Here is a 25,825-nt window from a genome sequence, read left to right as displayed (position 1 = left end):
TATTCACATGTTTAGCGTCAAGAGCTATTCATATTGAAATGGCATCATCACTGGACACAGACTCTTTTATCAATGCCCTTCGTCGCTTTATTGCCAGACGTGGTCAAGTAAAAGAACTGCGATCTGACAACGGCACCAACTTTGTGGGAGCCCATCGTGAGCTGAAGGAAATGATAGCAGATTGTAATCAACATCGTCTACACAATACCCTTCTTCAAAATGGTATTAAATGGACTTTCCATCCCCCAGCTGGCTCACATCATGGAGATGTATGGGAAAGACTTATAAGATCTGTGAGAAAAATTCTTAATTCCACCTTAAATGTACAAAGTCTTGACGAAGAGAGCCTCAGGACTGTTTTATGTGAAGCTGAAGCTATTTTGAATGGTCGACCTATTACAAAGGCTTCTACAGATCCAAACGACCTTGAAGCACTTACTCCAAACCACCTGCTGCTTCTTAAGACTGCACCATCATTACCACCAGGATGTTTTCAAAAAGATGACATATATGCTCGTCACAGATGGAAACAAGTCCAATATATGTCAGATTTATTCTGGAAAAGGTGGATTAAAGAATATCTTCCACAACTGCAACAAAGACAGAAATGGTGCAACCCAAAACGAAACTTCATGCCAGGGGACATTGTGATCATTGTTGATGATTCCGCACCACGGAATTCCTGGATAACTGGAAAAATAGAAGAGACAATCCAGGACAAAAGGGGATTTGTTCGTCATCTTCGGATCAAGACAAAGACTGGATTCCTAAACAGACCTATAAATAAAGTCTGTCTTTTGCAGGAAACGGAGAATATTTAACATATTGGACTGACTGGATAATCTTTAAGTGACCTACTCCTTTTATTTATGGGTTATTAACTTCACAAATGGTGAACCACAAGTAGTAGTACTGATGCATGTTGCACTAAAGGGCGATTGAAATGTTTTATGAACAAGCAAATGATGTAAGACTTGATTGTTATGTAATTATTATTTAAAAGATAATAATTAGGGGCCGGTATTGTAAGAGCCAAAGTCAATGTTTATGTTTTGCCTTTTTTATGGTGGCACAGGTGTATAGCCTTACCTGTGTTTCCGGTGATGGCATGTGGGTGTGGTCACAGTCTATTTACCTGATCTCGGTGTTCGCAGCAGGTGTTGTTGGGTGAGTGGTTTGTGGGCAAACTTTTCTGTTGACCGTCATTTTTTGGCACATCAGTTAATCCATGCGCTATTTGTTAATTGATTGAAAGCGCAAACATTTGTTTTTGTTTCGTTCTTAAAATAAATGCGCAAAGTACAAGTACGACTCATTATGGATTATTGGAGGCGCGTCACAGGGACACAACCAACTCAGCCGGCCGCGGCTTTATTTACGGATGAAAGTCGCAACAGTTGATCTTTCTTTAAAACAGTCGCTTTCTGTGCCCATGTGTTGGTTTTGTCTTTGAATCTCACTTGATCCCCAGCATGCAGTTCAGGTAAGTTTTTTGTTCCTCTGTCATAATAAAACTTCTGCTTTGCTTTTTGTTGCTCCTTAAACTTCTTCACGCTGTTTCCTTCTTTTGTTTTAAGCAGATTATCCTGAATGGGCAAGTTTGATCTCAGGCGTCGTCCCATAAGAAGCTGTGCTGGTGACATACCACACTCAAGTGGCGTTGTGCGGTATACTAGCAGGCTTTGGTAGAAGTCAGCACCACTGTCTCTCGCCTTACTCATCAGCCTCTTCACTGTTTGGACGGACTTTTCCACTAGTCCATTAGATTCTGGGTAGTGCGGGCTTGATGTTGTGTGAACAAAGTCCCATTCTTTGGCAAACTGTCCAAACCTAATATTGGAGAATTGTGGTCCATTGTCTGTGAACACTTCACTTGGCACACCGTGTCGTGCAAATACAGCTTTCATAGAGGTGATTACAGCCTCTGCTGTTGTTGTTTGCAGTCTACATACTTCCAGATACAAAGAGTAGTAGTCTGTGACCACAATATAGTCTTTTCCTCCAGACACAAAGAGGTCAGCCCCCACTTTCTGATATGGTCGGTCTGGCACTGGGTGCGGCTTTAGTGGCTCGGCAGGATTGCTTGCTTGATATGTCAGACATGTTGAACAGTTCGACACTTCATTTGTCACATCCTGATTAATCCGTGGCCAGTACATCACCTCACGTGCTCTCCTTTTACATTTTTCCATGCCTAGATGCCCTGCGTGTATCTTTTTGAGCATCTCTCCTCGCAGGCTCTTTGGGATGACAATTTTACTTCCCTTGAACACCACATCATCCACTACAGACAGTTCTGCTCTGCAGTTCCAATATTCTTGAATAACAGGTGAGCAGTTTTGCTTACAGCTGGGCCATCCATCTATGATGGTTTTGCGCAGTGCTTTTAACGTTCCATCATTGCTTGTCTCCGTTCTTATGAGCTCCATCTTCCCTTCTGCAACAGGAAGTGCACTTGTGACCATGCTCACATATGCTCTTACATCTTCATCCATCTTGGTGTTTGCTGGCTCATTCGGATCAACAGCTCTGGATAATGTGTCAGCTGTGTACATCAGCTTGCCAGGTGTGTACATCACGTTAAGCGTGTAATGTTGCAGCCGGATCATCATTTTTTGGATTCTCAGTGGACAGTCATTTAGTGGTTTTTGGAACAATGCTATCAGTGGCTTGTGGTCAGTTTCAACACTGATGGCCTGCTCGGACACAAACTGGTGAAATCTCTCACAGGCGTATGTTATGCTGAGCAGTTCTTTTTCAATCTGTGCATATCTTGTCTCTGCGTCTGTCATGGATCGCGATGCATATGCAACAGGCTGCCACTCATCATACTTCTGCAGAAGAACAGCTCCAAGTCCACTCTGTGATGCATCTGATGAGATCTTAATAGGTCTCATTGGATCATAAAACTTCAGAACTGGTTCCTTTGTAAGCAGATCTTTCAAGTCACGCCATGCTTTCTCATGTTCATGATTCCACTCCCATTCAATTCTCTTTTCAGTTAGCTGTCTCAGTGGCACCATTTTTTCAGAGAGATTGGGTATGAATTTTCCCATGTAGTTTATCATGCCATTAAATCTCTGCACATCTTTCTTGCATTGCGGCCTCGGCATGTTTTCAATTGCAGACACCTTTTGAGGATCTGGTCTGATGCCTTCACTGCTCAGGATATCTCCAACGAATGTCAGTTCCTGCGCCCCAAGCTGACATTTCTCTTTGTTCAGCTTCAGATTGGCTTTTCTGGTTGCTTCAAGAACATTTCTCAGTCTCATGTCATGTTCAGCTTTTGTGCTACCCCACACAATGTCATCCATTGACGTGTCGACTCCTTCCAGGTGTTCATAGATCATGTGTATGGTCTTGTGATACACCTCAGGTGCTGAAGCAATGCCAAACGGCAGTCGCCGGAATCTGTACCTGCCAAATGGGCTGTTGAACGTGCACAGTTTTGAACTTGCTTCGTCCAGCTTCAGTTGCCAAAATCCTGATGAAGCGTCTAGCTTGCTAAAGTACTTCGCTTTTGCAAACTGTGACATTATCTCTTCTCTTGTAGGTAGTTTAAAATGTTCTCTCTTTATTGCTCTATTCAGATCTCTAGGATCCATGTAAACTCTGAGCTTTCCAGTCTTTTTCTCCACAATAACAAGAGAACTCACCCACTCCGTTGGTTCATCTATCTTTTCAATCACTTCCAGGTTTTCCATCCTGTCCAACTCGGCTTTCAGTGGCTTTTGTAGAGCAAATGGTACTTTGCGACATGAATGAATGACTGGTGTTGTCTGGAATGCCACACACAAGTCTGTCTTTTATCAAGGAGTCTGTCAGTCCTCCAAATTCACATGTTTTACTCCTGTTCTGCAGCTCTGTGACATACTGATCTATTGTCTCCCCTGTCTTCTGTACACATGTCAAGAATCTGTGCCTCTCAAATGTCACATTTCTCTTAGGTATGCAGTAAGCCTCAAACTTCTCCATTATTTTATTCAGCTTCATTCCGTCACCATCAGTAAACGTGAAGTTATTATAGACTTCCAGTGCCTCATCACCCACTATATGCAAAAACACTGACGCTTGCTTTTTATCACTTGCCTCGTCAAGTCCAATTGCTGATAGGTACAACGTGAAACGTTGCTTAAATCTTCTCCAATTTTCAGCCACATTTCCAGTCAACTGAAGAATCGGTGGTGGGTGTAAGCCGTCCATGCTTACGTCGCTAGGTCTCTTTTCTCTCCCTCGGCGAGTTAGCTACACTACGTTCACTGCTAAGCTGATCCGTAGGTACTGCTATATTTTAGTCCGTTACCTTTCTTCAAGTCCATTTTCTGACACCATGTCTTGTTTCTTTATGTTGTTGTGGGTTCTTAAGAATGACACCATTACTTGAAGAGAAGGTATTTTATCGAACTGTTGTTCACATGTAAACAAAGCTTCGCCATCGCAGTCTACTCCGAGGTAACTTCCTCTGGCTCTCTAGCTCCCCCTACAGTCTAGGAGTATTAACAACATAAAATTTAAATATAATATATAGATTTAACATTTAATATTTAGATTTAACATTTAGATTTAGATTTAAATATAATATTTAGATTTAACATTTATCATTTAGATTTAACATTTAGATTTAGATTTAAATATAATATATAGATTTAACATTTAGATTTAACATTTAGATTTAGATTTAAATATAATATTTAGATTTAGATTTAAATATAATATTTAGATTTAACATTTAGATTTAAATATAATATTTAGATTTAACATTTAACATTTAGATTTAAATATAATATTTAGATTTAACATTTAACATTTAGATTGAATATTTAACATTTAGATTTAACATTTAAAATTCTGTTTTAAATATAAAAAGTTACAAATATTTTACTAAATGTTGTAAAAAAGGACTTGTTTTGAGCTAAATGTGGAAAAATGTTGCCGTTAATTTCAGCATGTTTCACTTTACAAACGGCGCCCCATAATTCTGAGCTACCAACTTGCATGTTATCCTTGGATGCGCTTGTAAGACCGGGTGTAAAATAGCATGACAAAAATATCGTACATGTTGAAGCCAAATAGTATCATCAGCATAGCCCAGAGAACAGTTGCTAATAAGATGAAGTTAGCTAAGTCAGCTATCGCATCGTAGCAAAAGAAAAGCACCATGGTACCGTTCTTTATGCAACTTCAAATGTTGGACAAAGTTGGAAGTTGTTCCATCTCCGTCAGTGATTCTCTTCTCGCAGGTTTTTCATATTACATTTTGTTTTTTGTTGACTACTTCGTAGTTAATGTACTTGGGAGCATTTTTGGATTGAGTGTTTTTGTTTTGTTTTTTGTTTTTTTATCTGGTTAATTTGATTGGCTGTGTTATAGCTCACGCTCACATACGTACGGAGTGTGGTAAGAGTGAATGAACAAAATGAGTTAATGGTCCACACTTTTTAAATAATATGTATGTTGAATTTTAGTCCCAAGTCATTTGTGTAAAGTCCCAGTCAAGTCACAAGTCTTATAACATTTTTTTCAAGTCAAGTCTAGTCATACAATTAATGACTCGAGTCCAAGTCATGTGACTAGAGTCCTTGCCTCTGCAACCACCTGATTTCAGTTTGCGTGTCAGAGGAGGAAAATAGCGCTGCAGTCTAGAGCCTGGACAGTTATTTTTATTGCACAACAGGAAAAGATAAATGGCAAAGTGAAAGACTGCATCGAGGACAGGAAAAATTGCATCATGCTGCTAACACAACTTCGGTTTCAAGCATCTGCCCAGACAGCATGCTAACGCCAAGCTAGCTAAGAACCCACTGTGGTCACATTTGTATTCCACTAAGAGACTGATGTCTTCTCATTAGGGATTTGTCTTGGTGTGTGGGATGTTGCCTGGGGTTGATAGTGTTAAATAGTGATTATGTGTGTTTCAGCTATTTTACAGAGTAACATGAATTTAATGTAATGTTACTCTCTGGAGTAAATAAGTCACATACTGCATTACGGGGTAATATGTGAAATAAGGACTTTTTTGAGTAAAGACTCTGATCACAACAAAGAGGGAAAATACCACAACAAACATGCGCAAACATTTGACCAACAGCATTAATGTAATTTCTGCATTGCTGCTTAAAGATAGTGGTGACTCTGAAAACATACCCAATGAGAACTTAATCTATAAGTGATATTGCTAATGGAATAGGAATCGCTAAATTCTTATCAATTCCCATCCCTACAACCAGCAGCTTTAATCTCCATTAGAAGTTTGAAACAATGATTCATATCTGATTCTGAAATAAAGTAACAATATTACTGCTGTTACTAGGTAGGGAGGAGGCTCTGTTAGGGAGGTGCTGAGTTGCTGGGCTGGATTTAGACCTTCAGCAGGGGTCTGTACTGATAAGACTGGAAGCAAATAACACAGTGTGGCGTCATTCTCAATACTGGGTAACGTTTCAAAAAAAAAAAAAGATCACCTTGCATGGTGGATTGCCTGGGAATTTACTGTAAAGATTGACTGTGATGGTCGTTATTAGATGTTAAGGACTGAGGTTGTGATCTCTGATTTGCCTATAATGTGTCTTACATACAAACCCCTGCGAATCACAGGCAACCTCCTTTTGACCGTAATAATGAATCACAAGTCAACAAGTCAACCTCAGAGAGCACATAAATGGATTTTAATGGATTAGCTGTCAGCAGCACTAACTAGAAAAAAGGAGCAGAGAGTGTTTACTAATCATGATGGGCTGTGCTCTCCGTGCAGATATTAATAGCCACAAAGCAATGTCACTACCGAGGCCCCTGCCCCCATCCGTGGCTTTGTTTTCAGGCACATTCTTTCCATCTTTGCTTTTCTCCTAACCTACGCTCTGAAAATAGAGGTGAGGTGCTTTTTTCACTTTTAGATTGACTTTGCTCGCTTCTCTCAGCACAACACAAGACAGCAGCTGCGTTTTCTGGCACATGATTAGGAGACTGAATTAAATAAACTCATGACACCGTGAAGGATTTCAGTCGAAAACGGGCCCTTGTGAGAGCACAAACATCTCTATAATGAGATGAAACCGTGCCGCGCTACTCCATATGCTGGCATTAAACGGCAGAAACGCGTGTGGATCTAATTTCAGGTCAAAAGACGTGGCCCTGAATATTATGAAAGCAGAAGAAATAGACAGATGGGAGTGATGGAGAGCAGGGGGAATTAAAGCGAGGGTCGGAAAGCTATTTCAGGGATGACGTGTGATGGAGTGACAACTGTTGCCCCCCTCCCCTTTATCCCCTGTCAGCTCCTGCTCTTTTTCTGCCTCTCTCTATCAAATCCCACTATGCCTCCCTCTCTTAACCTTAGGCCCTTCAGTGCCCAGAACTTTTCCAACCACAGACCCATCTCTCCATCAGCTCTCTGAGTCTCATGATAAATTTAGAACAATGTTCCCAATGAGCTATGGCCTGTGTGACACGTGCCACCTCCCAACCACTGCATGGGGCCGTATAGTATATAAGGGCCGTGGGTAAAGGGCTGCAAGAGATTGGGGGAAAAGGTTGATACTGCCTTACACAAACCAGGAAAAAAGAATAAATAGACAGAAAAAGAAAGACAATAAAGGTAGATAGAAGAGCTGTGTGTGCAACTATAGCCACAAGAAGAATCAACTCTCTCCGCCTCCCTCTTCTCTCCTTTTCACTCCTCCTCTGCCTTACCCAGCACTTACAGCCATCCATGAGTGTAACCAACTCCTCTGCCTATCGATCGGAGCGTAGTTTCCACCAGACTTCATCCTCAACTACGTCCTCTGGTAACCCATACATGGAGAAGAGCCGGGGACTATTTGCTGAGGACTTTGGCTCGTTCATGAGGCCTGGGAGCGACTCCTTGGGTTTTTCCAGTAAGTTGGAAGCAAATTTAAGGTCTCTGGCATTCGTTTTGTAAACAAAAGGGGTAAAAAAAATTAATAGTAAAAGAGAGCGGAAGGAACAGCTTTGACGGCAAAGAAGATTTATGCCCGCTTGAAGGCGATTTGTGTACAGTGGTGTGTTTTTGTTTGAGGAGTGATAACATATCTTCAGAGGAAGACTATGGTGTGGCTGATCTGTGTGTGGACAGATGTTTCTTTATGGGAAACTGTAGCCAAGGTGCTGAAAGAATAAACAGAACAGACTCCATTTTTGGACGTGTATTTACTCTTTTTTTAAAAGATTTATTAGGAATTTACATATGTGTGTAAAACGGAGGGTTGAGGAGATTTTTTTCTTCGCACAGCCTGGTTCATCTACGGACTCAGTATGTCAGTGTCCACTTGGTGTGAAGTGCTCCGTATCACTTTGCTGCTGGTCCACGCAGACGCGTGAATGTGTGAAATCTGATCTTTAAATGGTCCATGTGCTCCTATGTGTCAGGGGCAGAGCAGCATTGTTTTGGAGCCATGGTTGGTGCTGTAATAGGTGCAGCAGATAAGATGTGAGGTGGGCGCTGCTGAGAAGAAAGCAAAGCAATCACACACACACATGCAAGCACACACGGAGTACGTGCAAACCTGGGAATGCTGGACTAACTGCCAACAGTGTGACATCACACACTGAGTATCTGGGATGACGCCTGCATGAGAAATGACCAGATGGTTGCCCAGTGACCAGTGCACACACACACACACACACACACACACACACCACAGTGAGGTGAGGTCACATAATTAAGCTAACCTACACGTGAAGTCAGAGCTAATATCACTCACACACATTCGTTTCCAGTCTGCTGCCGTGTGTGTGAGGTCATGCACCACGCAGGCTTTCAGTGAGCTCAGACTCCACAGGGACAGAGAATAAATCACACTTTTTTCCTGGACCGACTCACCTATCAGTCCTAGGATATTTAACCGGGACTACAGCTGTGCCTCTTGACAGTTCTTAAAGTCACACCGGGCACGGATTGAATGATTATGTCATGTGGAAGATTCACAGGAGTGACAAAGCCACAAACCATATGTCGGCTGTCGGTTTTCTTGCCTCCAAACTGCTCTCAGAAAACTTTAATCAGCTGGAAACAAAAAAACAAAAATCAACTTCTGGTTAACTCATCACGCTGCTTATTGAACATCCGAGGAGAGAAAGTCATTAACTCAGCAGCTTAAAAGTCAGATATGTTCTTCAAAGGGGTGGTGCAGACCCAAACAGGGCAAAAATGGAAGTGAATATAGAATATGGATGAATGTGGACAGATTAATGATCTGTTTCTTGATGTCTGCTGACTGCCCATAATGTGAGCCAAATTTCAAAACACAGTTAATTTTACCCCAATTTTTACACCTCGTCAACTAATCACCATTATTACTCATCATATTTTTGAGCTTGTATATGAATATGAACAACAAGAGCTTAAAAAAAGGTTTTGGAATTACAAAAGAAACCTACAACAAGGGAGTGTAACTGATTTCTATTCGACTCCTCAAAGCACTTCACACAACACCCGTCATTCACAAAAGCACTTTTGTCTAAGTGCTTTCTATCTAACAGACAACTTGAGGTTATAGTATGTTGCCCAAGGGTTGGACCACAAACCTACAGCCAACCCAAGCTTATAACACTTGGTATTCCAGTCTCCCATCCAAGTACTAACCAGGTCCAACCCTGCTTAGCTTTCAAGATCAGAAAAGGGCATGCTCAGTTTGGTAAGCATGCAGCACAGAGTCTAGCAGTTTCATTTAACCATGGAAAACAGATGATCCTCTGAACTGTAATAATTAAGGTGCTTGTTCATCTTTTGTAGATGTCAATTTAATGGATTGAGTCCATTAAATAAAATTCATGTTTGCCCAGAATGTGTGGAATAGAAGGTGTGTCATGCTGTTGAAGCAAAAGCAGAGATTCTGATCATGTCTAAAAATGGATTTTGGTGAATACACACAACTGCAGATCCCTCACTCAAATGAGTGTGTGTAGCCCATCCTTAATGAAGCACCACCTGCAGGTACTCCAGTGATGAACAGCACACGGTTCTCAGACTGGTGGGTGTATTCACACAGGAAGTATTGAAGATGAAAATCTGTGAACGTTAACTGTGCGAGATATACGTACTTCGCACAGTTAATTGTAGCTCCCTGATTCAACATTTGTGCTCTAATATCCTTTCATCATCTTGGCCGTGGGTTTAGGTGGAGCTGGAAATATCAAGACTCTTGACGATTCGTACCAGTTCACAGTTGACGTGCGAGATTTCTCCCCTGAAGACATCATCGTCACCACATCCAACAACCAGATAGAAGTCCGTGCAGAAAAGGTGGGTAGGGGCGTGGGAGGTGTTGAAACAAAAGGGGTTAATGTGAGCCAAATAAACCCTAACCAAGCATCCATCTCCACAATACATCGCGTGAATCGCTAACGCTTTCTGTTTTGGCAGTTGGCCCAGGACGGTTCAGTGATGAACACTTTCACCCACAAGTGCCAGCTACCCGAGGACGTGGATCCCACCTCAGTGACATCATCATTGGGCACCGAGGGGACCCTCACGGTCCGGGCACGGCGAAATCCAGCCAAGCACGAGCTCGTACAGACCTTCCGCACCGAGATCAAAATCTAGAGACGGTCCGATCCGTCACTTCCTGTGATTTCATACCATTTCCTGTGCTTCTTATCCTCACTGTCATCATTCAGTTTTACTTCAAACACTCAGAGAGCTGACACTGTGCTCTGTGTGACACAATGCCACTCTGTTGCTGCTCATTTATGTGTGTGAGTTAGCTCATCCCGCACATACACAACGGGACATACACATTCATTTAAGGAGACACAAGGGCTTGGAGCACCATTTTGCACAAAGATGTAGACACACAACCCATCAGTTAACTTCTCCCCTACCCCTCCCAATGTTATTCTAAAACTTACCAGTCACTTCTAAAGATGATAAGTTATTGTATAATATTATTTGTGTGAATAAAATGATACTGCTTTGACAATAAGCCATCGGGCTCTGTAGAATGCTTTTTATGAACTTCTGATTTTACAAATTATTGACAGGAAATACGAATTGGCAGTTTAAGATATTTATTTGTTTATTTATTCGTATTGTTTCAGTTTTGACAGAACTGGAGAAATTTTCTGTGGAGACTTATCACCATCCTTGGTATGACTTGCCTTAAACCACTGTTTTGTTAACCATCCTTGGAATAAAAATCTACGTAAACCTTGAGCACCACAAGGCAAACTACCCTTGAAATCAATATGAAACGGACTTGGCATTCAGTGGGTACACAGAGGTGTATATACAAAGGTGCTTCTATTCAGTCTTTTGTGCGTGGGAGCATTATGAACCATCGTGTCCTCCTTTCAGGAGAACAGGGTTTCAAAGGAGGTATTCTCCAATATAATTTGAAAGTCATTGTTGTTTATAATTTCCTCCACTGTACGTGAGCTATGCAGTGGCTTTTTCGTTAGAAACATACAGGAGCATTACTTTTATCCTTGTATTAATATACTTAATTTCTCTTTGTTCCTTCAGTTTTCAGATGATTTAAGACAAGGACCTCTTCTGATTGTATAAGCCTAAAGATATAGCTCACTTTAGCACGCAGGGATTCAGTTTGACATTTGAAGATTTGTGATTTTTAAGTTAGACTTAGAGCGTTTATTTACACACTACACGTGGCTGTAATGACAAACTACTCTATTACAAATCCATTTTAGCTCCACGGTGTTATGAAGGTATCAGCTTTGCACATTATGTAACTTGGGTGTATCGCGACACCGCGTGGCCGCTGTCGGCAAAACATTGGTTCCCACTGCGCGTGCTCCAGCGATACATCCGGCCGGTCCCTATCAATCGATCGGAGAGAGGAAGATGGCGTTGGATGGAGTGAGCAGGGTATGATCGATCACCGAAAAACTCGATTGGGTTCGTTTTTCCCAACTGAGCCAAAAACTCCGTAAGACCGCTTGGACCAGCAGTTTCAAGCCCGAGTGAAGACGAGATAACAAGGAGGTAAATCGGAAGTTGGTTTCTGTTAAAATGGCGCTTCTTAAAAAACCGAAAAGAACAGGCTGGCTGTGAAAACAACAAGAGGGGAGGCCGGACTCGCCGCTCCGCCATCTTGTTCCCTCACCATACGCATGTAGGCATGCTAAATTAATCCCTGATAACAAAGCTGCAAGGATTGAGGAATTGCAATCGATATATTGCACCGTCAAACCACGCTGTCAAAACTTGTGGAGAAACTGACGTTCAAGTTAAAAAAAAAGAAGAAGAGAGAATTAAAAATAGCTGCACAGCCAGCGGGACACGAGATTACGCTTCATCCTTGCGTTAATGTCGTATCTCCCGGTTTAGTTGGCCTTTAGCATCTTTCGCGTTGCATTTCGGATTTAAGCTAGCAGTCATTTTGAGTGGTTGATTTTCAAAACGCCGTTTTTGTCCTTAAAAACACACGCGCAACATGTTTGTGAAGTTTGGTTCATAGGTTGCGTCCCATGGGACAATTGTGAGTCTGGAGGAGATGTCATTATCTAACATAACAACTGAAACAACGTACTTAGACTTTACCAGTGGCAGCGTTACTATAATTATTATAGTTTTATTATTGTTATTATTAATAATAATTTAGTTTAGATTTTATTTTATTATATTAGTTTAGTTTTTATTGGTTTCAGTTTTCATTTTGCTATTGGTTATTACTTATGCCAAATGCCAGAGCCAAAATTTTACCTCATCAGCCAGTTTGTGCCAAAATTCTAACAGATTAACACATACCATATTTATTTATGTTTCCTCTGTTATTTTCCAAATTCCAGAAATAGTTTTAGTTAGTTTACCCTTTTTCATGGTCTAGGTTTTATTTTTATTTATCTAACTAGAATATTTTTCAAAGCTAGTTTTTGTTTAGTTTTAGTTAACTATGATAGCCGTGGTTATAGTCCAAAGAAGACAAATTAGTGTGAGGAATACAATTGCTGTTATTAAAACTGCTTGTGAAACAACAGGTACAGACAGTTTAAAAACTGATTTAGCTTGTTGGACGCTAACTTTAATACATCTCTGTGCCGATACATTGTAAAAGGGGTAATTGTGAAATTAAAATGAACACAACTTTCCAGTTTTAAATAAGGATAATAAATAATGTAATGTGACATATAGTCTAGACACAGAATTTATACTTCATTATAACTCATTATAATCTTATTTCTGGTGACTTATATTAATTTGTAATGTATAGGTTTAGTTTTAAGGCTGATACATCTATTTTTCTGAAAGCAATCATTCCCTAATATTGACTGACCGCAGTCAGTCAATAATAAAACTGCTATGCTGTCGGAGGATGCATAATTATATCAGAGGTGAACAATGCAGACACAGATTTAACCTGACCATCACAGCCTTTTCAAGCTTCCTCATGTTCCACATTTCATCCATTTTATCCACAGAGCTTGTCCTTCAGGACGATGGAGTTCCCGTGGCACAGTGGGAAAGTTCTGGAGCAGCTTAACCGGCAGCGCAAGCAGGGCCTGCTGTGTGACTGCACCTTTGTTGTGGACGGTGTGGACTTCAAGGCCCACAAGGCTGTGCTGGCTGCCTGCAGCGTGTACTTCCGCACCCTCTTCCTGGAGCAGAAGGATGTGGTACATCTGGACATTAGCAATGCAGCAGGTCGGTCCCCGTCAGGTTATGTGCTCTACCCTATCTCTGCCTCGTCTCTGCTGTCTAACTGGATGTGTTGTTTTGATGAATGTCGTTTCAGGCTTGGGTCAGGTCCTGGATTTTATGTACACTGCAAAGCTGACTTTAAATCTGCAGAATGTAGAAGACGTGCTGTCGGTTGCTCACTTTTTACAGATGCAAGAAATCGTGAATGCGTGTTCTGCGTACCAGTCGTTGTCAAATCCAGCCCCGTCCGTCATAACACTGGATTTTGCTGTTGGTGAGTCGGGTCCTCGGTGAATACTCATGTCTGTACCCTTTTTTTCTTTTTTTCAGATAAATTGTCATTGCCCTCAGCTAATCCGTCCATGCCTTGATTCTTCAAATGAATCATCGGGTTGCTTTGTATTAAATTTGTTAACCAATTTTACCGTCACTTTTCATAGCATGGTGACAAACGTGTATTTCTGCTGGGTCCATGTTTGGCAGTAGTCCTAACAGATGCTGTTCTACATTAAAAAAGATAAATGAAAAGTAATTAATACATATTTACCCGATTGTTGTTTTGTTGAGCTCATAACATGGTTCTTTATCTGTTCTTATTGGCATTCAGTTTGTTGAAAATGGAACACAATCGTCATTGATTCTGCATTCTAATGTGTGAAATGTTGCTCCTGATAATTTCGATTTGATTTGATTTTAAGTCTGTCTTTAACACACCAGATGAAAAAACAGGTGAAGGAGAGCAGAAAGAGGAAACTGACAGTCAGCTGTCAGATTTGGCATCACAAGCCGAGGAGTGCCCTCGTAGCATTCCCACAGAGGATAAAGAGACCATTCAAAGTCAGGACATTTTAGAGGAAGAGCTTTCTGCCGAAACACAGAAGCCTGTTTCTCAGCCGAAACCCACTAGAACCCACACAGGCCGCGGACGACCACCAAAAACGTCCCACCTTCTAACTCAAAAGAAGACGTCTGTCAAGAACAAGGAAGAAAGTGGTGCATTAGACGCACCCGCCTTCCAGGATGACACCGCTGATGCCGACTACACACTGAGTAAATACATATTCATAGAAAGTCTTTTCAGTTATTTAATTATGATGTATGCTAGCATGTTTAAAGTTTGAAAGGATCCACATGATGCTAGTAGCTTTTTATTTGATGGCATTTGATATCTTGATATATTATTTCATCCATTATTAAGGTTTTTAAGAAACTATAGGTTATATAAATAAATACATACATACATGTTTAAAATCAAGAGTTAAATTCAATGGAAAGAACACAAATGATTATGATGGCTTAACAAAGAAGTGTTTTCATTTTTTATTTTATTGTTTTTATTAGAATCACCGTTAAAATCTGCTGGCAGTTCGCCTTATATGAGCTCCCGCGGGAGGAGAATCAGAAAACCACCTCGACGAAACTTCCCACCTGGTGAGCGGTCTGTCCTGAAGGAACTTATGCAATGCCCCTTTCGTTTAAGCTCCCCACTGGACAAACTCTGTGCAGAGGCAGGAAAAGCGAAGTCATTTAAAAACACCTCTAGATTCAGGTTGATTAGTGCTTGAATGATTATCCAAGTGTTGTTTTCCGCATTTTTACATTCCGTTTAAAATGCCAGAAATTTGATAAAAACGTGTATATTTCTTCAGCACCTTTCAAACACGCAGTCATTTCACATTAATCTAATAGGATTTAGAGCATTTGCTTCGTATTAAAATAAACACTTTCCTTTAAAGGTTGCAGCAAACCTGCTATGTGTATTTGTTTCGTTGCTGATGGTGCTAGTTGTTGCCCCAGTTGTAGCTGGTATGTCTGGAAGACGCAGTGGGGAACATTAATGTAAGAGTGACCTCTGTCTGATGTAAAGAATGTCATCACTTTAACAGACCGATGAAGCCAGCAATCCCATATCTCAAAAAGTCATTCCTATTTCCCGTCAAAGTTGTAGACATTTTCAGAGCTTTTCTGCTCTTGTTCTCCCAGACAATGACTCAGAGGATGAAGCCCCATCACAGGCAAAAACTGATAATAAGGTGGCAGAGCCAGCAGGGGTGGCTGAAGGGCAGGAAGAACACTCTTTGGAGACCGGCGATGTGGAGGCTGATGATAATGATGATAACGAGGATGGAGAGGAGGATGACGAGATAAGTCAGCAAATGGAAGGAGACAGCCCAAGCAGCGAGAGAGACGGAAGACAAGCTCAGTCAGCGTGCATGAGCAGCCGATCTGAATCAAAGCCTTACAGCTCCGTGACACACAAATGTGAGGTGAGAGATTTGTGGGACGGCCTAAGTTGCGCTGTGCCTGCTTTTCCGGCTCTGGTCTGCAGGCTCTGAAGATATAAATGTCAATGCTGGGAGCTTTCATGAAAAGCTTGGCATCGTAGATGCTTTTATGCAAATGTTGGTCACATTTGCATGCATATCTTTGCATTAAAAGGCTTCACGATATATTTTCCTCTTTTTAGGACTGCGGGAAGAAATTCACCCACACGGGCAATTTCAAGAGGCACATGCGTATTCACACTGGAGAGAAGCCCTTCAGCTGCCGGGACTGCAACAAGGCTTTCTCTGACCCCGCAGCTTGTAAAGCCCATGAGAAAACACACAGGTGGATGACTTTTCCTTTTCATATTCAGTTAGTTTATCTTTGCATACTTCTGCAGAGGGCTTAATTAAAGTGAGCTGTCGTTGACTCCTAGCCCCCTGAAGCCGTACTGCTGCTCTACTTGCGGAAAGAGCTACCGTCAGATCAGTCTGCTCAACCTGCATCGCAAACGTCACACAGGGGAAGCGCGGTACAGCTGTGAAGTTTGTGGCAAGCTTTTCACCACTTCGGGCAATCTGAAGCGCCACCAGCTGGTGCACAGCGGCGAGAAGCCATACCACTGCGACTACTGCGAGAAGGCTTTCTCTGACCCCACGGCCAAGATGCGACATCTGGAGACGCACGACACAGAGAAGGGCAACAAGTGTCCACACTGCGACAAACGCTTCAACCAGGTACCCTTGGTGTGTGTATGTGTGTGTGTGTATATATATATATATATATATATATATATATAACTCTGCCTCAAACCCCTTGGGAATGATACAATTTGGGGGTTACCACTTAGACCACTTTGGACTTTACCTTCCACGCCCGCTTTTGCAGCTGGATGTGGGTGAGGGAAGGGAGAGAAAAACAACATGACTCTCTTTAGAACAACAGGTCAGGGTACAAATCCTCTGCAGGGCATGGATACAGTAAGGTTCCCCAGGCTAGGTCCGTAGTGCTATCCAAACCTGCGCCAGAGAGACTTACCTAAAGTCATACTGGCTTGGCTGTCACCCCGGTTAAGCGTGCATATACTTAAGTGTCATTTATGGAACATTTTTGTTGTTTTGTGTTTCCTCGTTAGGTTGGGAATCTAAAAGCTCATTTGAAAATCCACATCACAGACGGGCCTCTCAAGTGCAAAGAATGTGGCAAGCAGTTTACCACTTCAGGTAAAAAAGAAGTAATAACAATGTTGCTTTTTTTCTCTGCATTTTTATTGTCACCGTGAATAAAACGCTCTGTTTCTTCATGAATACAAATTCTACCTCTCATATCGATCTTGAGAGAAATTAAGGACCAAAAAAAAAAATCAAAACATACACCATTGATTTGTTATTTTATTTATTTATTTATTTTTGTACTTACTAACAGAAACCTACTTTGCGCCTTTCCGTTAGTAGGTAGTGTTAGTCAGTGTTATTCAGTTTGAAAATGGTTTGGGATTTACGAAAAACCCATTAAACTGCATGCAAGTACAACAAATGTTATATTTAGAGATTCAGTAATAATTATAATATCACTAGTAATATTAAAATAATGATAAATACTATTAAAATAAAGTGTGATATCCAATAGTTAGACCATACATGAACAAAATTATTTAATTGCTTTTAGTTGGTGTGTTACTATGTAGAGTCGTTTTTATTCTTTGAGCCATTTGGTCTAATCTGTATGTACTAATACTTGCTTTTTAGGGAATCTGAAGAGGCACCTGCGGGTTCACAGCGGGGAGAAACCGTACGTCTGCGGGCACTGCCAGAGAGCTTTCAGTGATCCCGGAGCTCTGCAGCGGCATGAGCGCATCCATACAGGTACTCTCAAGACAGTCGGATTCTGGGGAACTTATGTTCATTCTTCCATCTGAATCCCTGTGTGAGTATTATCTACTTCCCATGATAGTGAAACAGTTATTTATATGTTGCAGGAGAGAAGCCCTGTGTCTGTATTATCTGTGGTAAAGCTTTCACTCAGGCCAGCTCCCTCATCGCTCATGTCCGCCAGCACACGGGAGAGAAGCCCTACGTCTGCGATCGCTGTGGTAAAAGGTCAGCACGGCACAGTGCTGCAATGATAGGCTCAGGTTTCAAACTCACTTGTAGCTGAGGTACAGAAACTGGCATTATTTAACAGTGATGTTTGAGAGGGGAATATTAAGTGTAGTTTAGAGGTTTTGACCTGTGCAGGCGGTAATGAGAATTGAAGATAATATAGATTTGTGGTCATTCTCAAAGGTCAAGTAACAGTGACCTGTTATAGTTCATTCAAATGATAGTGAGAGTACTGAGATTGACCAGATTAGAGATTAAAATACTGTTTAAAAGATTATTTTCTTGTGAACAAAATGAATAAATGTGTCAGTAAAGTAGATGAAAGGAAATATCATATATATGTTTTTGTGCAGGTTTGTGCAGTCTAGTCAACTGGCCAATCACATTCGCCATCACGACAACGTCCGCCCGCACAAGTGTCAGATGTGTAACAAGGCATTTGTTAATGTGGGAGACCTGTCGAAGCACATCATCATTCACACAGGTGAAGACCGAATTTGTTACAAGGCTTTTTTTTTTTTTTAAGGAAAAATGGGAGAGTGAGGGTTCACCTGTTGAGCAGCTAAGTCTCTGTTTCCCACCACATCTGTATCCATCCAGCAGAACTCTGATCTTTCACCGTCAATTGACTACTACATCTTTGTTTTGTTGTCTCAGGAGAGAAGCCGTTCCTGTGCGATAAATGTGGTCGGGGGTTCAATCGCGTGGACAATCTGCGCTCTCACGTCAAGACTGTGCACCAAGGCAAGGCCGGCATGAAGCGGCTGGTGGTGTCAGAGGGAAGCGCAGACGAGGGGGGTGATGGAGGAGCGGGGCCATGCACCTCTGACAGCGAGATCAACATCGTCACCGTCACCACGGAGGACATCGTCACACTGGCAACAGAGGCCCTGGCGGCCAGTTCTGTAGCTCAGCTGACAGGTCAGACTACATCTTCAAGGCTAGAATGTAATCAACAACACAGATGTTTGTAGATGGCAGTGAGGCACAGACGGTGACAAATGTTTGTGTCTGTTAACAGTAGTTCCAGTGGCTGCTTCGGTTTCTGCAGATGAGACCGAAGCTCTGAAAGCTGAAATCACCAAGGCCGTGGAGAAAGTGCAAGAAGCAGGTAAGACCTGGCATTATAAAAACATGTAATGTTATGAATGACAAAAGAATATCAGACATGGTTTGGGGGAGAAGCAGTATGGCGTGTTAAGCTTATAAGCTGAAGTCCATTTATTGACCCTGAAAACAATAATCAGTAAAAGAAGCTGAATATGTACGTATGAGTATGTGAGACAGATTTTGAAGTACACAGCTACTTGCATAACCATCTAAATGGTCTCAATGAGAAGTATTATTACAGTACTGTAAACAGTACCGTAAACTTCATCAGAAGCCAGTTCCTTTTTCTTACACAGAACAGGACACAGATTGAAAAATGGTTCGTTTGTTCATGAAACCTTCTTCTCTTCTCAGATCCCAACACGCAGATTTTGTACGCTTGCGATTCGTGTGGCGATAAATTCTTGGATGCCAGCTCCTTAGCTCAGCACGTACGCATCCACACAGCTCAAGCCCTGGTCATGTTTCAGGCCGATTCCGACTTCTACCAGTACACCGCAGCCACCACTGCCGAGGGGGATTCCACTGCAACATGGCAACCCACACCCGAACAGGTCATCCACGAAGGAGAGCTAATCTTCCGTGCTCAGGTTGGAGAGGGAGAAACAGAGGACGGGATGATTGGAGAGGCGCAAGAACAAGAAGAATCCGAACAGGAAGTTCAGGAGAAGGTGGAGGATGGACAGGTGGAGACCACCACTGAGATCAAAACATGAAAAAGATGTAGAGGAGGACAAGGAGCAGGAGATGGAGTGTGAGAGTCAGTTGTAGTGGGGCAGATTTGTTAAAAGTGTGTGTCATTTTGCTTGTAAATGAAATGAGATTTATACTGTATAAGGAGAAGTAAGAAATGAAGTGTGTTTATGAGTTTTGTTAAATATGAACTGGATTCATAACAGACACTGTTCCTGAAAAAAATTCTTTCCAGATTTGTGATCAGTAGTCATGTTCTGTTTTCAGCAAACAAGGTGAGATCTAGTAGTTTTTGTAAACGTTGAGAGGTGGTTATGCTACTTTGTGTAGTTTATTTTTAGACTTCAGTGTAGGACTGTGCTTTGTCCATTATATAAAACATTTTAAAGTCTGTCTTACCCAGTATAACTTAAAGAAAAGAATTCTATGTGATATTTTTCCCATTTTTATGATGAAATAATAATATAATCATTTTCTTTAAACATCCAAAATATTTTTCTTGTACTTAAAGTATTTTCATGCAGAGAATGTTATTCAAAGGCTATCTACATGAACATATATGAGTACTAAACTAAAGTAAAGGACACTTGATGCCTTTTTACAGAAGCAAGGTGTTGTAAATCTTGTGTTTGGATAATATTTGCATATTTGTCATGTTACCTCTGAAAAGATTAGAATTGTGTACAGTGACGACAAACTGACAAATGTCACAAGACATTTTTCTGTCACTATTGATTTGTGTCATTAATTTGTCTGCAGAATGCTCGGGTAAAACCCCTAATACTACTTTTACTGGAAGATGCCATCAGCTCAATAAAGAATTGCCACTGCTTGTGTTGTGCTCTTGTTTTTACTAAAAATAAATAAAAAGAACAACAAAGGCTTATGTGCCTTGCTTATTATTTAAAAACAGAAATAACTTAAATGACAGCTAAAAGGCATAATCCTTTAAGTCGTTTAAACGCCGTTTATGTTGTAAATATTCAGTAAAAATGTGCATATTTATATTTCAATGCCTGGACTTACCTGTTTGCCAGGCTTACAATGAAGCTCTCACGCTATTGGTTGACCGGCAGTCAGAGCGACGCGTTCCGCTCTGTGATTGGCTGCCTCTTAGGGTCAGAGTTTAGTCAACTGCTAACGCTGACGTCGACTTCTGCAGCAAAATGGCGGCGCTGACAGCAGTCATGCAGACGAACCGGTCCGGTTCTTTATCATCGTTCAAAAAACGAACCGGAACAGTGTCAACGAGGCGGTTCACGCTTTTGGACAATAGCGTCCTTTTATTGCTGTCGTTAGCCTCCGTGCTGCATTGTGCTTTGGCTGACGGTAAGACGTTGGTACTGCTGGACAACCTCAACATCAAAGACACCCATTCAATCTTCTTCCGCAGTCTGGCAGGTCAGTATGATAATACTATTTTTTGCAGCTTTACTTACTCTGCTGTGCAGTCGTATATAGGCCTCGTTTACCGGGCATCAGCAAGTTTTTGGCAGCTAACAAAAAGCCGCTGCTAGACCAGAAATTGATGCACGATAGCAAGAATGCTAACATTAGCTTAGCTGTAATGTGTTCGCGGTCCTAACGTAATTTGAGTCTCTTACAACTCAGTGTAATATAATTATATGGATGAAGATGTGCTCGATGTTGTTGTTGTTAAAATTATTTAAATAATACTATGCATTTCCGTGCATATTTGCATTTCCGCTCCTCTGCTCTTCTGGTTTACTGGTAGTTACAGTAGTGGGAGAAATCCACTTTCCTGATTAGGCAACAGTCTTCAAAAGAGGAGTTCATACAGTTTGGGTTATTACTGTTTTAAGAAGACATGTAAAACAAAACGTATATATGTCTGAAAATACAACTTTTTGTAATACTCGGGGATATTACATGCTTTTGTTAGAGACAACATCAATGCTTGCACACCTTTGCTGTATCCTGTTGTAGTAAACATGTCCTAATTTTCAAAAACCACTGTATTAAAATTTAAGCCTTAGTACACCATTGTTACTGTTAATTATAATGCATCTGTCTTCTTCAGACCGTGGATTTGACCTCACCTTCAAGACTGCTGATGATCCCTCCCTGTCGCTGATCAAATATGGCCAGTTCCTGTATGACCACTTAATTATCTTCTCACCATCAGTGGAAGGTGAGTTTCACAGCATTAAAACAAAATAAATAAATAAATTGTGGCAGGTGATTTCTTCCTGAAGGTAAACACTTTTTTTGTCATCCGCAGACTTTGGTGGAAATATAAATGTGGAGACTATTACATCCTTCATTGATGGTGGGGGCAATGTCCTGGTTGCTGCAAGTTCAGACATCGGTCAGTTGATTTATAACAGTGTTTATTCCAGTCTTATATTATTTGAAATGTTTAAGTATGATCATTCAAGTATTTTTGTTTTGTTCTTGTTTCACAGGCGACCCTCTGAGGGAGCTGGGCAGTGAGTGTGGCATTGAGTTTGACGAGGAAAAGACTGCCGTCATTGATCATCACAACTATGATGTGTCTGATCCTGGAGAGGTAAATGGCTTGGCATTTACACAGCTGCCATTTTATGTTTTGTTATGTTGTTGTAATTTGTGATCTTTTGTAACTCCAGCATACCCTGATTGTCGCTGACCCAGAGAACCTGCTGAAAGCTCCCACTATTGTCGGCAAACCCACCAAGAAACCTGTTTTATTCAAGGGTGTCGGGTAAGCACAGTGATTTTCACACTGTTTAAGATGTGTAATAAATGATAAATTCATCCTTTTACCTGGAGCAGAGACTTGTGTCAGAAGATGTAACAGATAGTGTTGTTAGATTTTTAGTCATTGTAAAAGATTAACTCCCATGCTCAGTGGAAAATATATTGAATGTGGCTCACTTCTTCCAGCATGGTGGCAGACCCAGACAACCCTCTTGTCCTGGACATCCTTACTGGGTCCTCCACCTCCTACTCCTTTTTCCCTGACAGACCCATCTCACAGGTAATACTGTTGACATGTCATGATAATGTCAGGTAATGAATTATGATTTATTCAGGAGACACTGTCCCGGGCATGATAAGTAGCCCTTTAAAATTAAAATTGTGTAGTAATGCTTTTGGAAGAAAAAGGAACAAGCTTATTGTGCACTACCTCATTTTCTCCGCAAAGTATAACGTGGTCAAAGTTTCAGAACAAAGGGTGGAGCTAAAACTGCTTTGTTCAGGCAGAATGAACAACAGGGCAGCACCAAGCCCAGTATGAGATGATTAAGGATTATTTTCAACTATTTTTAACGCAAAATTACGCTGGTAGAGTCCAATAATAAACAAGTTGAGTTGAGATCCTCGTATAACTATTATGAGCCTGAATGGATATTCAGTTCACTTCAATTTGATTTTATTTATAGAGAGAATCAAATCACAACAACAGTCACCTCAAGGCATTTTATATTGTATTGTGAAGAGGAAAGCTACAACAATCAGATGACCTGCTATGAGCAAACACTTGATAGTGAGAAGAAAAACTTCTCAGTATCACCCCTTTTAACAGGACCAAACCTCATGCACAACCACGCTCAGGGAGGGGCAGCTATTGGCCATGACCGTTTGGGGACAGGAGGTACTAAGTTAATTTTACTTTTTTTAATGTTGTTGTTGTTGTTTTGTGTTTTTTAATGCTGTAGTACCCCCACGCTGTTGGCAAGAACACCCTGCTGATCGCTGGCCTCCAGGCTCGAAACAATGCCAGAGTGGTGTTTAGTGGCTCCTTGGACTTCTTCAGCGATGCCTTCTTCAACTCTGCTGTGCAGAAAGCCACCCTAGGTTCACAGAGGTACTCCTGTCAGTGATGGCCTGGCTTGTTTTTCTGCCATGTGAATGTTACAAGTTCAAACACATTTACTGCAGATTTCTGCAAGTTTAGATGCTTAGAATGTGTTCCACTGAGTTTGCAGTTTAGTGCGTTTGACCTCCTAAAGCTAATCTGTAGGTAGAAAACAGCCTTAAAATGTAAGATTGTAATAACTAGTCACTGAAATTAGATTTGGTTACAATATAGTTGGTTACAGATGTCAGTGTTTGTCTCCTTGTGGGCTTTTTCAGGCACGAGCGGACAGGGAACATGGAGCTGGCCGAGGCTCTGTCTCGCTGGGTGTTCAAGGAGGCTGGAGTCCTCAGAGTGGGAGCTGTTACCCATCATCGCGTGGGGGAGACCGACGCCCCCACAGCATACACCATCACCGACCTCGTGGTGGGTCTTGTTGTCTGTTTGTTATCATCACCGTGAAGATATTTGTTTTTAGTGCAGTGTCGCTCAATCACTGTAAACCCTTTTCATGCAGGAATACAGCATTGTCATTGAGATGTTGTCCGAGGGCCGTTGGGTCCCATTCGACGGAGATGATATCCAGCTTGAGTTTGTGAGGATCGATCCCTTCGTCAGGACTTATCTCAAGAAAAATGGTATGGTATTGTATTATAGAATACATTTGCATTCATTTACGTCTTGTTTACAACCTGCATGTATTGTTTTTATAATGTTTGGCAGGGTTGACTTCATATTCAAACTGCATTTATGATAAATGTTCCATTGTTGTTCAACTAGGAGGTAAATACAGTGTCCAGTTCAAGCTGCCTGATGTGTATGGAGTCTTCCAGTTCAAAGTGGACTATAACCGACTAGGATATACACATCTCTACTCCTCCACTCAGGCACGTTCATCAGAAGTTTCCTCCTAAAGACTGAATCATGTTGAATTTATTTACTATAAGATAAATGTATAGAAATGGTAAATATGGAAAGTATTGCTCAATTAATCATCCTGGTTACTACCTCTGTTCTTTTATCAATCATTTGTTGTAATAGTAACATAGTAACCTATTAGTTGATGTGCTGTATGGCTTGCTAACTAATACAGTTGTGTTTTTCCAACGTAGGTATCGGTGCGTCCCCTGCAGCACACCCAGTATGAGCGCTTCATCCCCTCAGCCTACCCATACTATGCCAGTGTCTTCTCCATGATGGCTGGACTCTTTGTCTTCAGCGTAGTTTTCCTCCACATGAAAGAGAAGGAGAAGTCTGACTAATACAGAATGCCAATGGGGAAGAGAAAATAAGACTGGAAGTGAACTTGTGGTGTGAAGAGTGGAAATGAATGTCGTGATGGCTTGAGTCTTCATGCAGGGACTTGGACTGTTTCTGTTCTGTTATTGGGGAACTCACTTTGTCGGGGTCTGAGGGCCAAAAGAGGCACTTACTGTAATGCAGTGGTTGTGGGAGGTTTTTTTACACTTTGGAATCACTCAGTGGCCCTTGTCTGTTCTGAAGTCAGTCAGCGTTTGTTTAAAGTTGCTTTACAATTGATTAAATATTTCAAGTCAAACATTTGAAATGGGGAAGAAATTTACAATAAAATTTGACCTGCATTGTTTTATTTTTCAGCCAGAAAAGTTTATTGTGGTAACTGCATGTACTGATTATGGCAACAACTCATTTGTTGTTGTTTTTTGATAAGATTAATGTGTTTCCAAATAAGTTGGAGTCATCTTAATAAAATATTGACATTCCACTCAATAGAAATGCCTGTTGTCTCTGTAACTTAACACGCAATAGCAGAGTTCATTGAAATGTTATGACTGGTTTGGTCCACTGAATGTGGAGCTGCTATGATTTGTGTTTAAGGCAAAATAAATGTTTAATGACACTCCTTTTAATGTGCAGATACTTAACAAGAAGCGAAATGTGGGGAAAAGTAAAAATGAACAACTATCAAAACTCTAGATATTTGGGGAGGGGGAGGGGTGGGTTAAACAAACCTTAGTCTTGATATGTGCACATTTTTAAAAAAGAGCCAGGGTGCTTTAGCATTCACCAAGATGAATAAGGTCTGAAGAAGAGCTGGAACCGCTGGGGGAAAAAAAATGTTTATGACCAAGTTAAAACAATGGAGTCTTGTGCCGAATTCATCACTTCATTCAGATTAATTCAATCACACACTAATTTACATTGATAATGGGTTTTGGCACAATTCTGAGCATAAAATCTTTAAATTTGCGAAAATTT

At 41.1% G+C, this 25,825-nt stretch overlaps 3 protein-coding genes across 3 annotated transcripts; all 3 read left to right on the top strand.

The window, feature by feature from the left end:
- The first annotated feature begins 7,498 nt into the window (after positions 1-7,498).
- hspb7 (heat shock protein family B (small) member 7) lies at positions 7,499-10,940 on the top strand. Its single transcript, XM_085145702.1, has 3 exons — positions 7,499-7,874; positions 10,137-10,261; positions 10,382-10,940. The coding sequence occupies exons 1-3, from the start codon at positions 7,709-7,711 to the stop codon at positions 10,559-10,561; spliced, it is 471 nt and encodes a 156-aa protein (XP_085001828.1). The 5' UTR covers positions 7,499-7,708; the 3' UTR covers positions 10,562-10,940.
- An 813-nt stretch (positions 10,941-11,753) lies between these two features.
- Positions 11,754-20,617, top strand: zbtb17 (zinc finger and BTB domain containing 17). The gene is given in 16 exon segments (XM_085145699.1): positions 11,754-11,959; positions 13,396-13,618; positions 13,710-13,889; positions 14,333-14,665; positions 14,957-15,046; positions 15,599-15,882; positions 16,083-16,225; positions 16,317-16,617; positions 17,016-17,103; positions 17,629-17,745; positions 17,859-17,979; positions 18,336-18,466; positions 18,640-18,903; positions 19,004-19,093; positions 19,447-19,804; positions 19,806-20,617. Coding segments are annotated over 15 exon segments (2,763 nt in total). The 5' UTR covers positions 11,754-11,959; positions 13,396-13,413; the 3' UTR covers positions 19,864-20,617.
- A 305-nt stretch (positions 20,618-20,922) lies between these two features.
- Positions 20,923-25,464, top strand: ddost (dolichyl-diphosphooligosaccharide--protein glycosyltransferase subunit (non-catalytic)). Its single transcript, XM_085145701.1, has 11 exons — positions 20,923-21,186; positions 21,827-21,937; positions 22,028-22,114; positions 22,212-22,315; positions 22,395-22,489; positions 22,672-22,765; positions 23,448-23,596; positions 23,866-24,013; positions 24,105-24,225; positions 24,368-24,474; positions 24,700-25,464. The coding sequence occupies exons 1-11, from the start codon at positions 20,952-20,954 to the stop codon at positions 24,847-24,849; spliced, it is 1,401 nt and encodes a 466-aa protein (XP_085001827.1). The 5' UTR covers positions 20,923-20,951; the 3' UTR covers positions 24,850-25,464.
- The last annotated feature ends 361 nt before the right edge of the window (positions 25,465-25,825 follow it).

Source organism: Neolamprologus multifasciatus, chromosome 20 (assembly GCF_963576455.1).
Source record: "Neolamprologus multifasciatus chromosome 20, fNeoMul1.2, whole genome shotgun sequence".
Taxonomy (NCBI): domain Eukaryota; kingdom Metazoa; phylum Chordata; class Actinopteri; order Cichliformes; family Cichlidae; genus Neolamprologus; species Neolamprologus multifasciatus.
The sequence above is the reverse complement of the archived record's forward strand: the minus strand, read 5'-3'. Positions and strand labels throughout refer to the sequence as shown.

Bases quoted from the DNA above. Each gene is read 5' to 3' on its own strand.
- hspb7 (XM_085145702.1), top strand. From the start codon at position 7,709: ATGAGTGTAACCAACTCCTCTGCCTATCGATCGGAGCGTAGTTTCCAC. The intron at 7,875-10,136 runs GTAAGTTGGAAG...CCGTGGGTTTAG, and splicing joins CGACTCCTTGGGTTTTTCCA to GTGGAGCTGGAAATATCAAG. The intron at 10,262-10,381 runs GTGGGTAGGGGC...CTGTTTTGGCAG, and splicing joins TAGAAGTCCGTGCAGAAAAG to TTGGCCCAGGACGGTTCAGT.
- ddost (XM_085145701.1), top strand. From the start codon at position 20,952: ATGGCGGCGCTGACAGCAGTCATGCAGACGAACCGGTCCGGTTCTTTA. The intron at 22,316-22,394 runs GTAAATGGCTTG...TTGTAACTCCAG, and splicing joins ATGTGTCTGATCCTGGAGAG to CATACCCTGATTGTCGCTGA. The intron at 24,226-24,367 runs GTATGGTATTGT...TTGTTCAACTAG, and splicing joins GACTTATCTCAAGAAAAATG to GAGGTAAATACAGTGTCCAG.